The sequence below is a fragment of the Athene cunicularia genome (genome assembly GCF_003259725.1).
Source record: "Athene cunicularia isolate RWA chromosome 7 unlocalized genomic scaffold, athCun1 chr7_part1, whole genome shotgun sequence".
In the NCBI taxonomy this organism is placed as follows: Eukaryota; Metazoa; Chordata; class Aves; order Strigiformes; family Strigidae; genus Athene; species Athene cunicularia.
In genome coordinates, this window is record NW_020799107.1 from 14,231,699 (window position 1) to 14,246,224 (window position 14,526).

General features: G+C 34.4%; 1 protein-coding gene across 2 annotated transcripts in view; it reads left to right on the forward strand.

Annotated features, from left to right (window-relative positions):
* Positions 1-14,093, forward strand: part of ATF2 (activating transcription factor 2) — a 48,855-nt gene extending 34,762 nt beyond the window's left edge. For both annotated transcript variants that reach the window (XM_026852573.1, XM_026852574.1), the window contains 2 exons: positions 4,678-4,783; positions 11,414-14,093. In XM_026852573.1, coding sequence (XP_026708374.1) covers positions 4,678-4,783; positions 11,414-11,640 — 333 coding nt within the window. In that variant the 3' untranslated portion in view covers positions 11,641-14,093. The remainder of the gene's footprint in view (positions 1-4,677; positions 4,784-11,413) is intronic.
* The last annotated feature ends 433 nt before the right edge of the window (positions 14,094-14,526 follow it).

The following is a 14,526-nucleotide window of genomic DNA, read 5'->3' on the forward strand; positions in this document are numbered from 1 at the left end:
CTGTAAAATATAATACATTCCTGTCTAAGCACATAACATGAAATTTTCTTGTGTTCCAAGAATCATGACACTGTGCACCATCATTAGTTAAATTTCTTGTAAATATATGGTCTTCTCATACATGTTCACAGTCTTTAGAGGCATTCCTTTAATGCAGTCACAATCCTCACTGTAAATCTATTATTTACAAAATGGTATGTAGCACTATAGCTTAAATAATTTTAAGAAACAAGTGAAGGTAGATCTATGGGAAGAAAAAACAAAAAAAGATTGGCTATATTTCAGGTTTTTTAGTGTAAGTAATTTTTGGTATTGTGTGAATTGCCTTTAACTTATATAATTTTTGGTTAAAAAAAATGGTATGTATAAGTACCATAACCAAAAGATTTCCAGATTTCCAAGAGTTAACTCAGTAATAGTGAATTCAAGGAAAAGAATCTTCTTACGGTCTGCCAAAAGCAAAACCGTTAACTGTGAAGAACAGAATGACTTGTAAAGAAAATTGAATGTCAGAGAAATAATTAAGCTGTACTTTATGTGAAAACATTAATCAATCCTATATTTCCATAATAATTCTTCACTTGACAGGCTAACACAGCTGATCAGCATAGTGGGCAGTAATGACCCATGATTACTTACTTTATATTTAATAGTAAATTTAATAAGTTTGGAGTTTTGCCTTAGTACAGTTTTATAGACTGAGTGTTAGGGTTTAGTAGTTCATATTTTCTTTAATATCTAGATGACCTGCTCAACTGAATTTACTGAGATGTCACATTTCCAAAAGCGGGTTAATACCAAAATGACTACATTGCATTGCTTCAGATAGCAATTCTGAATTCTTTCAACACAGTTAGTAGCTTGCTTGTAATATCTGTGTCAGGGCTTCTAATATCAATGTTTTTAAGACTGGAAGCTCTCTAACAACAGTACATACAGATTTTGAAGAGGTTGGTGTATGTATTTTGTTCTGTAGTTTTTAGCTTTCTATAGAATAACTTCTGCCTACTTTCTTCTTTTAAATGTTTGAATGTAATTTCCTTTTTAACTGTTACTTTTCAATTTTTTGCTTTAGGGAAGAATTCCATCTATTACATCATGCCAGTATCATATTTAAGTTAGGTTGACTTGTCTTTTAATAGAGGCTCTGCTGTGTAAGGTTTTTCTCATGCTTCCAAGCTTTTAAAGTTTATTTAGAGTTTGCTTTTTTGTGACCTGTGTTTTCTACTAATGTGTTGACTTGTTTATGGATCTTAAATTTTATATTCCACATTGTGTTGCCTCTGTGCCTTGTACAATATTGCAGGGTATGGTGTGCTATAGAACATGTTAAGGAAGTATTGACGGTGTCCCCAGTGGCCGCTCAATTGTATTGCAGGATCAGATGCCAAAGTTCATTATATGGTCTGTATTTGGTCCCTGTTGCTTTAATAATCTTAGAGGACAAGCTATTAGTTGAGGAATGGCCTGTCTTCCTCATGAGGTCATTTTAAAGGATCATCAGTCAAGTGATGGTTTGTACTAATGCTGCAGAAGCTGCTTTGGGAAAGCTAAATCATGAAAGAAATGCCCAGAAGTAAAGGTCCTTGGCCATAGAGGGGTACCTCATTGAAGGTGCCCAAAAAGAAACAGCAGGAGCAGTGTTTAACTCCACTACCTACAAATGCCCTATCCCCATGAGTCACATCTACTTGTCTCTGATGATAGTTTTGTTAAATATACATCACAAATACTGTCCCACATTTTGCGATTAAGGGTTAATCTGGTCCTACTATTACATGCACATTTTGGATCCAGAGAGAAATAGGCAGATACAGAAGAACATATTGTACACTGTGCGGTATACCTTTGTAAGAATATAGAAGGGAAAGTTGTTTTTTTTTAAATGGAGTACAGGTAAAAATAGATAGGCTTTCCTCCAGAAAACTGCTTGCTAATGTTAGCACATTTTGAAATGTGGGAACATAAAAAATTCTTCTAGACAGCATGTGAGGTATATTTCATGCTTATTTAAAGAAACATTGATGCCTGCACTTGACTTGATATCTCATTAATGAGGAGAACCTTTCCAGTGTGAAAACTCGAAATAATCGATCTTCATGCCAACTATTGAAGTGTTTTTTCCATGTGTTTCTTGTTGGGCTGTTTTCCACATGTTAACCATGTGTTAAATGACCACCACATGTTAACATGCTTTGAATGAGCTGGAAAGACTTGCTATTGTCACATACATGATAAGAAACTACAATGTGTATGTATAGGAGTTGGTTATAACACACACACATACACACACACACACACACCCCTTCATTACCAGTGAGAAGTGGTTCTTACTGGTAATATGTCAGTGACAACCATGGATTGCCTTTCTGTGACATTCCATGTACCATGTGTCTAGCAGACATAGCCTGTTCAGCTTTCAGGAATGATCTGTGCATTGCATAGTGCACTGTTGGCACACAGTGTTGATGTTAATAACAATTCAATGAGAATGCCTCAACTTTTTTTTTAGTATAGTAATGCTATGCCATTTTTATTCAAATTTGCTTTAATGTAAGGTCATATTTTGCTTTTTCTATTACTGTTCTCAGTATTTATAATATAACAGACATCTATAAACTGCCTTTTCAAAAATTTTTCATAAACATTAATTTTACTTTGATAAACAGTGACTTCATACTTACGTGCTGTTTGTGTATAAAATTCTTCCTTAAAATGTGGGACATGAAGGTAGAAAATTTCTGAAAACCTTTTCCCAATTTGATCACTTATTTTACCAACATTCCTTTAAAATAATACAAGTATGTTTTATATTCTTGGACATTGCTGCTTCTGTAGATTATCAAGAAAAGTCTCAAAACTACATCAGCACTTCTTTTTTTTTTTTTTTTTTCCCAGCTATGTCAATTCTGTGCAGCTGCCTGCTTGGCATCCAAATTTGTGGCTCCTCAGTAAATAACATGGTGAACTAAGAAGAGACTGAGAGCTGGAGGCAAAAGTAGTGTGCTTTTTTTAACAGCCCAAGATTTCAGGACGTAATGCCAGCTGGTAGAGAATTTGTGGGGTTTTTGGTTGGGTATTTTTCATTGCAACCCTTTTTGTTTGCAATCATATTTTTCTTTCATTAGAAATGTCCGTGAAGTCAGATTTTTGGCTTTCTTTCAGCTCTTGCTTTTGCTTTAAAGTTGCTAGAAGAGATATTTGTTGTGATAAAATGACTGCATAGAAAAGTGTTCCTTAATAGTTTAAGAGGATTTTGTAAGTATAAAGGCTTGAAATTTTTTGCCCTCTAAATGGAGAGGACACAAAGAGGAGCTTTTATTTTAAAAATCTGGTGTCTTAGTTACAGTATTTATAAACTGTGTTAAGTGTAATTAAACCTAATAAATTCTTTTCCTAAAAATTGTTTTTCTTACTTTGGAATCCTTTTAGTTGTAATTCATCTCTTCTGACTGTGTTGCCTTATTTCCAGCTTGCAAGTAAATAAGTCGACTTTCTTGTGGTTTATTTTTTCCAAATAATTCTAGTTGCAATACAAATTTCCTCTGAGTGTTTTTCTTTAACTTGTTCCCGAACGCATGAACATATGCATTTACCAAACAGTTATGTCATGTGTTTGGTATATTACACTCATGTGCAAAGGTCCTTATAGTTTGAGTAACTTCAAGTGTCAATGGAAACGATTTATACTGAAAATAAAATAACCCATGAAAAGCATATATTGTGACGATAGGGGGATCAAAACCATTGCAGATATCTTGATTCTGTAGATACATAGGTATTTTTCTACTATTTAAAGTGAAAATAGCTCTACGAAAATGCTATACCATTCTTGATTTGGATTGTCACATATAATGCAGTTATGTAGCACTTCTCATCTGTAAGTATCAAACTGCTTTACAGGGAAGGGTAAGTATCACAGTCCCCCATTTTACAAATGGGGAAATTGAAGCACAAAGAAGTAAAATGACCTTGCTCAAGGTCATCCAATAGTGGAAAGGAACTGCCTGGAAATGAACCCATTCACTAGATTCTGTAGGTGCTGTCTCCTAGATTACACTCTGTTCTAGTGACATAAGCTGCCATTATTATCAGTGATTCCTTCATACAACACGTTTATGTATGGTTGCCAAAGCAAAAATTAATGCGGAAATCAACAAACACTTTCTAAATTATTTTCCAGTACATGAGATTACATTTCTGCTTGGACTTTGAAAAAGAAAGTCACCAGAAATCATTCTGCATTGGCTGATTTTTACCTTTTTTTTACCTTTTTTAATGTTGGCTGTGGCATCTGTTAAAATGTGGATAGTTAAATGTAGGTTAACTCTAATTAGAATTCATCACAAAACCTTGCAGAAGAGTCTTAGAGTAGCTGGATCATATGAATGAGGCTATATGTAGAGACTGCATCTGCAAACTGAAAAACATATGTTGTATTTTCAAAAAAAAGCGTTTCCTAGATTAAGAAAATCATAGTTAGCCAAGTTTCAGCTAATATTTTCATATTCTGAGATAAAAGAAATGTATACATTTTTGCAATGTATACCAAATGGAAACTTCTTGTATTTTATCTACCCCTAAATGAACAACTGAAAATCCTGTAAAACTTAATACTTACCTTCAAAATGTGTGTAGTTTGAGCCTGGTAAAGTACATAACTTTCTTCTCCTTTAGAATGAAGTCACCCTGCTGAGAAATGAAGTGGCACAGCTGAAACAGCTTCTTCTGGCTCATAAAGATTGCCCTGTAACCGCCATGCAGAAGAAATCTGGCTATCATAGTGAGTAATGTTCCATTACCTATAGCCTTAGGCTGCATCCATGAAATACTGCCAAAGTGAACTGAATGAACATTAAAATTGAGAAGTGCAGTTCTAATATTACATTAAAGATTTTTTTAAATCTCGAAGGTTATTGGAAGACAGGAATGAATATGTGATATTTAGAAATATATTTTTAAGTCCTTTCAGTTGAAATGTTGCATAACATTGAAGGTTTTATGTTGGTTTAATAAATGCATATGATAATTAGCATTTAAGGACTATCAGTTACTACACCTGCTTTGGAAAATATAATTAAAGTATTAAGAGCACATGATAAACCATTTTTTATACTTTATCTTAGCCTAGTACAGTGAAAGGTCCTTCTGGGTTTTTTTCTTCTTCGTAATGAGATTTCAGTAGAGGCAATATAACAGCTGTCCTCATTTACCATAACATCCAGGATCAGTCAAGCCGTTAAAATAATCAGATGCAGGTTCAGGGCTCCTACTGTACAATGTCTTATGTCTTCTAGATTGTTTTTATTTCCGCATTAAATGACTAGTTTTCTATAAACAGAGTATTTTAAAAAGCAGTTCGTATGCTGAAGGGAATGCTGAGAATTTCAGTAGCATTTTTTTCTAATACATATTTTTACTTAAAGTTGCTCATTTGATTTTTTCATCCTTCCAGCATTTTAGAGGTTAATTATGCTTTCCTGACTTGTAACTTGCTTTTTGGATATGATACACAGCGCCAGAACCAGCTGCTGCTGCTGTAGAATAAATGGCCAATTTTGTCCATTGTACACAAATTTGTTACAAATAACTGAGCTGGGAATGCATTAGGCAACATTCATAATATATAACCCACAGCTTTCGTTTTTATGATTTAGTGATATTTCAGGATATTTGTAAATGTGAAGATTGTTTCTGCCATATGTAGCCACTTCATTTTAATTTGCCAGTGTCAGTAATTCAGGAGAATAAAGGAACATTTTGCATTGCATGCAAACAGATCCTCAGGTGCTTGCGATAAAACTTAATGGCCACCATCTTTACTTGTAGTCATTGTAAGCAATTTCATCAGAATGGGCAATATTTTTTAATTTAAAAGATTCAGGAGATTTAGCAACTCTCTATTGCCATATATATTTAGAATACTGATTTTGTCAGTTTTGAGCTTATAAATCTTGGTCCTTTGATCTCCAGTCATTTTGACAAGATGGAAAATAGCATCTTGGAGTAAATTGGAACAGTATAGAAATATGTTTGGGATTTATATTAACAATGATTGCTGCAGGGATGAGGCCATTATGGCTCCCATCTGACAGAACAACATAATTTCATACGGAAGCTACTAGGGGATAACATTATGCATGCAAGGTTTTTCAAAAAAAAGCTGAAAAACTGTAGGTTTTTTGAATTTTGATGTTTTGAGGATATGTGTTCCTGAATTGGCATGAAAAATATTTAAACATAGGTCTTAAACTGGCAAACTAATTATATGCTAAGTATTTCTTCAATGAAGAATTAATGAATGGCCTGTTTAGTAGTGCTTATTTTCTGCCCTCAGAAAAGGACTATAATGTTCCTAATTTACTAAAGAATGCAAAATGAGTAAGAACTAAAATACTAATCAGTGGGAAAAGCCTACATTAAAAAAAAAAAAAGTAAGCAAGGAGATTGGAAGCGTAGCTCACCTAGTTTCTTGAAAGTAAAAGTTCAGCGTGAATGATATTTGTAATGCCATCCTGCTGAAAGGATTTTGTCGCATTATCTCTGTGTGAATATTGTTAGGAAAGCATGTTGGCTAAGTGACTTATCCACAGTACAATTTCTGAGAGTAAAAAATGGTTTCGGTTCATATGTTCATGAAAATCATGTTCATAGTAAGTGTTTTTAAGTAAACATATTATGTTCATCAAATAATCTAAGATGAATTGCTTCAAAAAAGTATCAAGTGGTTTAACAGTCTGTCTCTGGAAGAAACTGAAGATACCAAATTGCAGAGCTACTGCAGTGCTGCATATTTGCACTGCTGAGACAGTGCTAGTTTATACCACGCAGGCTGTGATTTTAACAGCTAAGTCCACAATTTAGTGGGGTTTCATGTATGATGCACTTAAATAGGCACGAATAATCTACTGCTTTTCAGGGTGTTTTTGGCAATTACTTATATAACATCTTCTGGATTTCCCAGGCACATTTTGGTCTCAGGGCCAAGTGAAAAGCATGACAGTGCAGATATACCTTTCTTCTTCTAAGACTGTTTTGGGATTGTATTTTCCTTATGTAAAACGTCTTGTGCCTGCTTCAAAAAACAGTGTCATCAGGACAGAGAAACGAGAAAAATGGTTACTGTACTTTGAGGCAGTATGGATGAATTTCTGTTGCAATGTTTGAGTTTTCAGTCAGTTTTAACTTTTTATTTCCCAAAGAAGGATGCTATTGTTTCTGAATGCATCTTTAAACATTAGGGGGGGAGGGGAAATGCCATGTATAGGGTAAATCTAAATGTTCTTCATTTATTTTTCATGTTAGCTTTTCTATACCAGATGATTTCTAAAAGTCTTCTGCAATAGTGCTATATTTTCTCAGGCTTTTTTTTGACTTGGAGCAGGAAAAAGGTGAAAACTTGTGAGAAGAAAATGTGTTGTAAAAATTTAGAGTTGGAAAAAAAAAAATATGGATAGGGTGTTTTGGTTATTTTTTCATATTTTTCAAAAGGACATCATAATATTCAGGAACATTTGTACAAAACTGAATATAACAGAAAATAAGGATGCAATGTAGGTGGTGTTAAATGGGCTTTTTTGTGTTCTTTCTTTAGTTAGTTTTAAAGAAATGGTAGAAGATGACTAACCAGTTTCAGACTTCAGATAATTTGAACCATTCAAACCACCATGTTCCTACATCCTATTCTGGACAGGCAGCAGTACTTCAGTGATAACAGGGAATATTCACAAAGGCCAACTCATGGGAAATGAGCATTTCAAGGCTTGAGTCCCTCTCTAGTCCATGGATGGCATGATGAGAATTACCATGAGGCTTCCTTTCTAGCGATTATCAGGAGACTGAAAGGACTTCTGGATCACATGTCAGTGCTTGCATACTGGCTGCCACATCGGTTTTGGTGGGTTTTTTTCTTCCAAAGACTGAAATTCCTCTGCTTGCTTACCTTACTGAAAGCTGTTGATAAGTAATGGTAAGAAGCAAATAGCCATACTTAACTAGTCTAAAAGGGTACTTTTTAGTACATCCTCAAAAGTCACCTCTGTGCTCTGTATGGTGTTTGTTTTTTTTTTAAATCTTTTCTATAGCTCAATCTAGCCCATGTTCCATTACCAAAATTGCTCATGGCCACAGCCTGTCTAGAACTATGTAGCCTTCAGGAAAGTTCATGTGATGTAGGTCTGTAAATTTTCAGCCTTCTAATGTACAGCACACATTACTTCAACAGATTCATTTCGAATTTGGACCGTGCATTTTCCTTGGTTTGAGGCAAAGCTGGGGGAGCCATTAAAAAGCTAAAATGCCTATGCTTTTTTCCACATTGTTAGCTACATTATGATTCTGGTATGTATCAGTTGCACTCTGGAAACCACAGTTATGTGCCTTGCAATTCTCTGGTCAACTAAGAAAAAAAAAATCTGTTGGAATTGAAATATGACTTTCCTGTGTTCTTCTAAAAGCCTTTGTTCTTTATTCTCAATCTTCAGGCTTAAGAAAACAAATCACCTTTGTAATGAGGTGACTGTCTTCTATATTCATTGAGTAGATTTTATTGTTTAGATTTAATTCTTCAAATTGAATTCTTTATTCAGTTTTTGGCTGATATTCTGTAAAATTAGGGCTACTTAAGAAAGGATTTTGAGGTAAATGTTAGTAGCTATTTAGGGTGGCACCTCGTTTCTAAATATTACTTCATAGTTATTGCAAGGATTTACATTTCCAGTCAAATTTATTACCATAAACTTGTGTTCGGTCTCTATATTATGTAATCACCTGTCTGCTGTAAGATTCCCCCTTCTAGCCCCTGGCATCTGAAAATACCTGAATTATGTCCTTTTGTCTCTTCAGCACAGTATATTTGTTCATCTGCTTAGGGCTATGAGAACTTCTGTTGTACATTGGTAATCATAAGTATTCTGATAACTGTTTCTTGCATTGCATATATGGTCTTCCTGAGCTCATCAAAATCAGAAAATCAAGCCTTTCTCATGTTCTTTTCCACTGTGATAACAGACATTTGAGTTAAAATACATGTTATGGGATACAGAAAATTTATCTTCCTTTTCTGGCTGAAAGATAATGGATCTACTATACTTCCTCTCTCTCTCTGTAGCATTTAAAAGTAACCCTTTTTCTTGAGGATAAGGAGGATTCTGCCAACAGGGAAATAGGGGATCAGCAGAAGCAGCGTAACAAGAAGATTGAGATTCAACAACAGCTCTGAGGAGGAGGAGCAGGTCTTACAGTGAGGAAACTGGATTCAATACATGCTGTCCCACTTGCTGCCATCTCATTCTGTCTGAGGAGAAGAATATGCTACTCTCACAATTAATAACTCACTATTTGTCAGACAGTGGCACTAGAGTTTCTGTTTTTAACAAAGTTTATATGTGTTCCTTCTTACTTGTTTTTACATGAGATCTTGTAAGTCTTGACAGAGGTGTATCCAAAATGAAATGCTCATGAATAGTGTTAACTGAATTGGCACTAGTTCATGTTCTTTCTGTTCTTGAATGGGCAAATCCTACCAAGGATCAGAAACATCTTTCCAGAAGTATTTTAATTTTCTCCTCTTGTTATATACAGTTACCATATAACCTTAGGATATGTGGTAGTTGCCAGCAGATCTAGTTCACTATCATCTGTCTGTTATCTCCTGCAATGCTTGAAAGATCTGTTTTAGAAAAAATGCAGTATCTGTAAATTAGTTGGCTTTGTGGATAAGACCACTATGATATTTTCAAACAATTATGTCCATGCTTTTGCAGTAGAGGTATAAGAAATTGCTACGTTGTTCATGTAGGCATGAAATATATGCATTTCTCAGAAAGAATAATACAGCAGTTTTGCTTTCTTACCCACCCTTTTTGACCTTACCACTCTTTTCCAGAAGTGGTCGATAATAGAACTATTGTCTTCAGGCTTTGAAGAGGAGTGGTTCTTAGTATGCATGGGGTGATGCAAGATCTTTATACTGGGAACTTGACTTGCTAATTTAGTGAATTTTCTTACCCATAGCTAGTATGTCATATAAACCTCAGTACATCATAAACTTCATCATTGTTCATGCTTAGTGTTCCTTTTAGTTGTTGCTATTAGCCTGGTTTTCTATGGAAACAAGGCTATGATACCACAGTGGTGTTCATCTTTTAGTGTCATCCTTTCCCATCCATACTCTTTCCCTGAGTAACTTTAGAATTTGGAGGCCTATCTCAAGAAAATCTGAAAGGCATTGCAAAGTCAAGACTAGAGAAAATCAAGCTTTGTTCCATCCATATGTCACAAGCAATATAGTTCATGCTACTTCTGGCTATGTCTGTGTGTATTATTCTGTGTTGTTATGTTATACAGTAGTCAGTAGTGTTTTAAAAGGGACTTCCAGTATTTTGTATACTGGGTTTAAGTCAGAATATAAAACTATTGCGAAAAACACTTTAAAACACTTAAGTAGCACAAAGTGACACCAATTATAATTAAATTTGGTGTACATACTTTTAATTTTGAGTGGAAAACAGTAGGCTTATTTTCTTTTTTGCTTCTTTAGTCTTTAACTCAGCTTTTTGCTTGGTAGTGTTTGCATAATACCTTGGCTAACTTTTGCAACTCTGGAAGAAAAGGATGATTTTAGCATGACTAGGATGTCTGTGCAAGACAGACATTTTAAATCATGCTCATTTTGCACAATGAGAATTATTTTTTAATCCATTTACCCTCTGTCATGAGAAAAAAATGATGCAGCTGCGTGACTGCTTTGCTTGTTTTGTGCAGAACACCTGAAGTACTCTTGAAGAGATTTTAAAAAACAGTTTTGACAATTTTAAATCTTAGAGAGGCATACTGAAGAAATTACTGAACTTCACTCTGTTAAAAGAATGTGGATTGAAAATTTGTGGAAATATCATCCAAATTGTCCAATTAATATAGTAGTGTAAATAATCTTTTTTCAGATATCATATTCATAAGCACAAGTATTAATTGCTGAATATAGAATTATTCTCATTTGATTACTAAGCAAACACAGTAAATAGCATATGTTAAAAATCTTAAGCCAATTCACAGAGTTCCAAGAGATGTGGTAGCATTTTTAATCTATAAATAATTACTTACTGACATGAGCATTGATCATTAGAATTAGGCGTGGTACCCACCAGCTGATTTACTAAGTAGGAAATCAGACAATTTTAATCACAACCATGAAGATGTGAAAATGTTCCTGTTTCTAGATATTCCATACTGCAGTCCATTTTTTTTTTGGCTTACAAATTAGAATTTTCTTTGCAAAACAATCTTATTTTCATTTTTTAATTTGTGCTGTGTTGCACCATGAGTTTTAATTATTTAGGGGATGATTGCTGTTACCTTGGACATGGTGGTGTGTATTCTGGGTAAAAATAAAATAATGATTTTTTTTCTTCAGCTGCAGATAAAGATGACAGTTCGGAAGACATATCAGTGCCAAGCAGTCCGCACACAGAAGCTATTCAGCACAGTTCTGTCAGCACTTCCAACGGTGTAAGCTCAACTTCCAAGGCAGAAGCGGTGGCCACCTCGGTTCTCACCCAGATGGCAGACCAGAGCACAGAGCCGGTGCTTTCCCAGATCGTCATGGCGCCTCCCTCCCAGTCGCAGCCTTCAGGAAGTTGATTAAAAACTTGCATTGCATCAGTTTCTTAGATACACATTTGTGACTTTAAAGGGAAACCAACAAAAGACCAGTCTCCATCTAGGAGAAATTGTAGCTTAAAATTACTCATTTTTAAAAATCCAACTTAAATTTGGCTTTAATGATTGGCAGGTGAAGATGAGACAGAACACCAGTTCTAGTCTCTTTGCAAAAGACTTTTTTTTTAAGTATTAGTTTTATTAGTTATTTTTTGTGCTTAACGTGTAAAGTGTGTGTACAGTACAATGTGGTTTATTTCATTTTTAATTTGGTATTATTTCAACAAACATTGGGGTGAATTACTAAAGGTCATCCCCAAAACTGTGATAGTAATATTATGTGACATTTTTATACCAAAGTTCTGCATAGTCCCTATTGACTTTGTAACATTCGCAAGGTCATAAAGCACTAGGCAAGAGAAAGTAACAGTAAATTTGCTTTTAGTCTTTTTGCCTTTTTGTTGTTTTGCACATTATGAGAGGACGAACATTGGGAGAAAAAACGTTTGGGTTGTTTTATGTATAACATTTTGGTTGGCTTTTTAACTGTTGAGGTTTTTAATTTGTTTAATAGGGCCAGTACAGTATATGAGATACAGTACTCTTATGCACATACCTATCCTAGATGAGGATCATTACTAAATAGATTTGATTTTTTTTTTTAATTTTAACTTGATGTCAGGTGGGTTTTATTTGCCCCTCCAACACTTTCACTCTGGGGGGAGGAGAGCTTTATTTCTCCATTCAGAATAGTTATCTATAACTACCCTTTGTTGCTAGGCTGAAACCAGTAAGCATATTGTAAAATACAGGGTTATCAAATATGGAATACTTAGTATTCCAAAGTAGGTTGATATTTTGTGGATTTTTGAGTCACAGACTAAGGAGTTTACTCATGGGTTTGGATGCCAGAAAAGCCTAAAATTCTTCAGACAACTCAAGACTTTTTTTTGTCATTGTCTTGTATTTGCAAGCTAACTTGTACTTAATTCTTGTGTAAGCACTGTCATCTTTTAGTAGCAAAAATTTTGATACCTTTCTTGTGGAAAAAAAAAAAAAATCAGTATCTACCGTATCTTGGAAACAATGTAATTATAATGTGGTGTGTGTGTGTGTGTGGTGTGTGCGTGAGAATGGTTCAGTAGTTAATGCCAGCAGTCTTTTGCTTGAATGTTAAAAGATGCCTTCAATGTGATGCTGGCTGATAGGTGATTGCAGTTTTAAAATGTTATTTACTGTGCGAACTTGGATAACTAACATTCCATGATGTAGTTTGTTTCTGATGAGATGATTGTAGGTACACTTTTTCTCATTATCCAATCATCTGTAGGATATTGAGTTTTTTAAATGTGCCATTATCTATTTTGATTCTGTACTCATGTTCAAAATACAGTACAATATTTTACAATAGATTAAGTTGTTTAAAAAAAAAGTAGATGTGTGCTTTCAGGTCGGAAAACTCTGTATAATAGCAAAAACAAATGCATAGTAGCAACTGGCAGTAAAGCAGGATTCCATTATGTATATAACAAAGATTTAATGCATTTATAATGGGTTGTGTAGTTCATTTGCTCTTCCTTCTCCACACTATACTATGTGTTTTTAAGTGTCAGTGCCATCAAGTTTCTATTTGATTCAGTTTTAAATCTAAAAATGTAATTGATCCACAGGAAGATCATAATTTCTACAGTATATATACAACCATACTATAATGAAAACTGGACAAAGAAGTATCTAAGTCATATATGTATCATTGCAGGGCTTTAAGCATGCAAATAGGGATTCTAAATATTTTGTATTTTAAAACTAAGAAAGTTGAGTTGATAACTTGATGTGTTTAAAAGTTTTACTTTCCCAATCTCAAGATAAAAAGCTGTAACAGTTATTAAATGTTTCCAGGATGGTGAAATACAATGGAACTCTTGTGAGAAGGAAATTAATTGCAAAGGCACAAAATGTGAATTCTGCGAGAAAGCTATACAGTCACTTTTCATTGTAGTTTTGGTGGGCTAGACAAGGCCTCGTTGATTATACTATAATTTGCTCTCCTAAACACAAAAGCTTTTAAATCATATTTATATAAGTGGAGTTTTTTTATAACAAAACTGTTGCGCTTGTAAAATAAGTCTACATAAGTGTATAGGAGACGTGTAAACAGTTAATGAATTTAACAGTGGGGCTGGAAAAAGAACCATTAAAATCTGTGTTCAGCGAATAGAGAAAAGTTATTAGTCGTACTACCATGGATTCCGTTTTGAGACGTATGTCACACTACTTCTGTACTTAGCATTTTGGGTCTTTACATTTGACATGTTTCACAAACTGTACTGTTTTCTTTTATGTGCAGTTTGCATGAGTAAATCATCAAAGAGAATAAAATCTATCTTTAAGTTATGTTCCTATTTTAATGAAATTATAATTGTTCTAAAAGGCAGCACTGTCTTTAGACTTATTTCTTCATCCTTGCATTTATCAGCATTTTCTGGAAGTCATTACTGTAATGTCAAAGTAATGTTATGTAAATACGAATGTGTATGTTTCTTCAGAAAACAATCCGAATTCCATTGCTCCAGTTGAGTTCCAGCAGCTTCTGATGAACAAACCTCATATCGTTAGTTCTAGGAGCCCAAGGTAATCTGCAGATGGAGTTCATAAATACAGCTTGGTGATCCCAGATGTTGCTCAGCCATTTCTAGTTGCCCCGAGTTCCCTAGCAAAAGTGCTGTGTGTAATCAGAATTTTCAGCTAATTTCCAAATATCTTAATATACCTGAAGCCAGGAAATAACAGCTATAGTCAGATGAACTGCTTACAGTTGTGTTGTGAAAGGTTGAGGAAAAAGTCATGCCCTCACGCTTGACTTTTAGA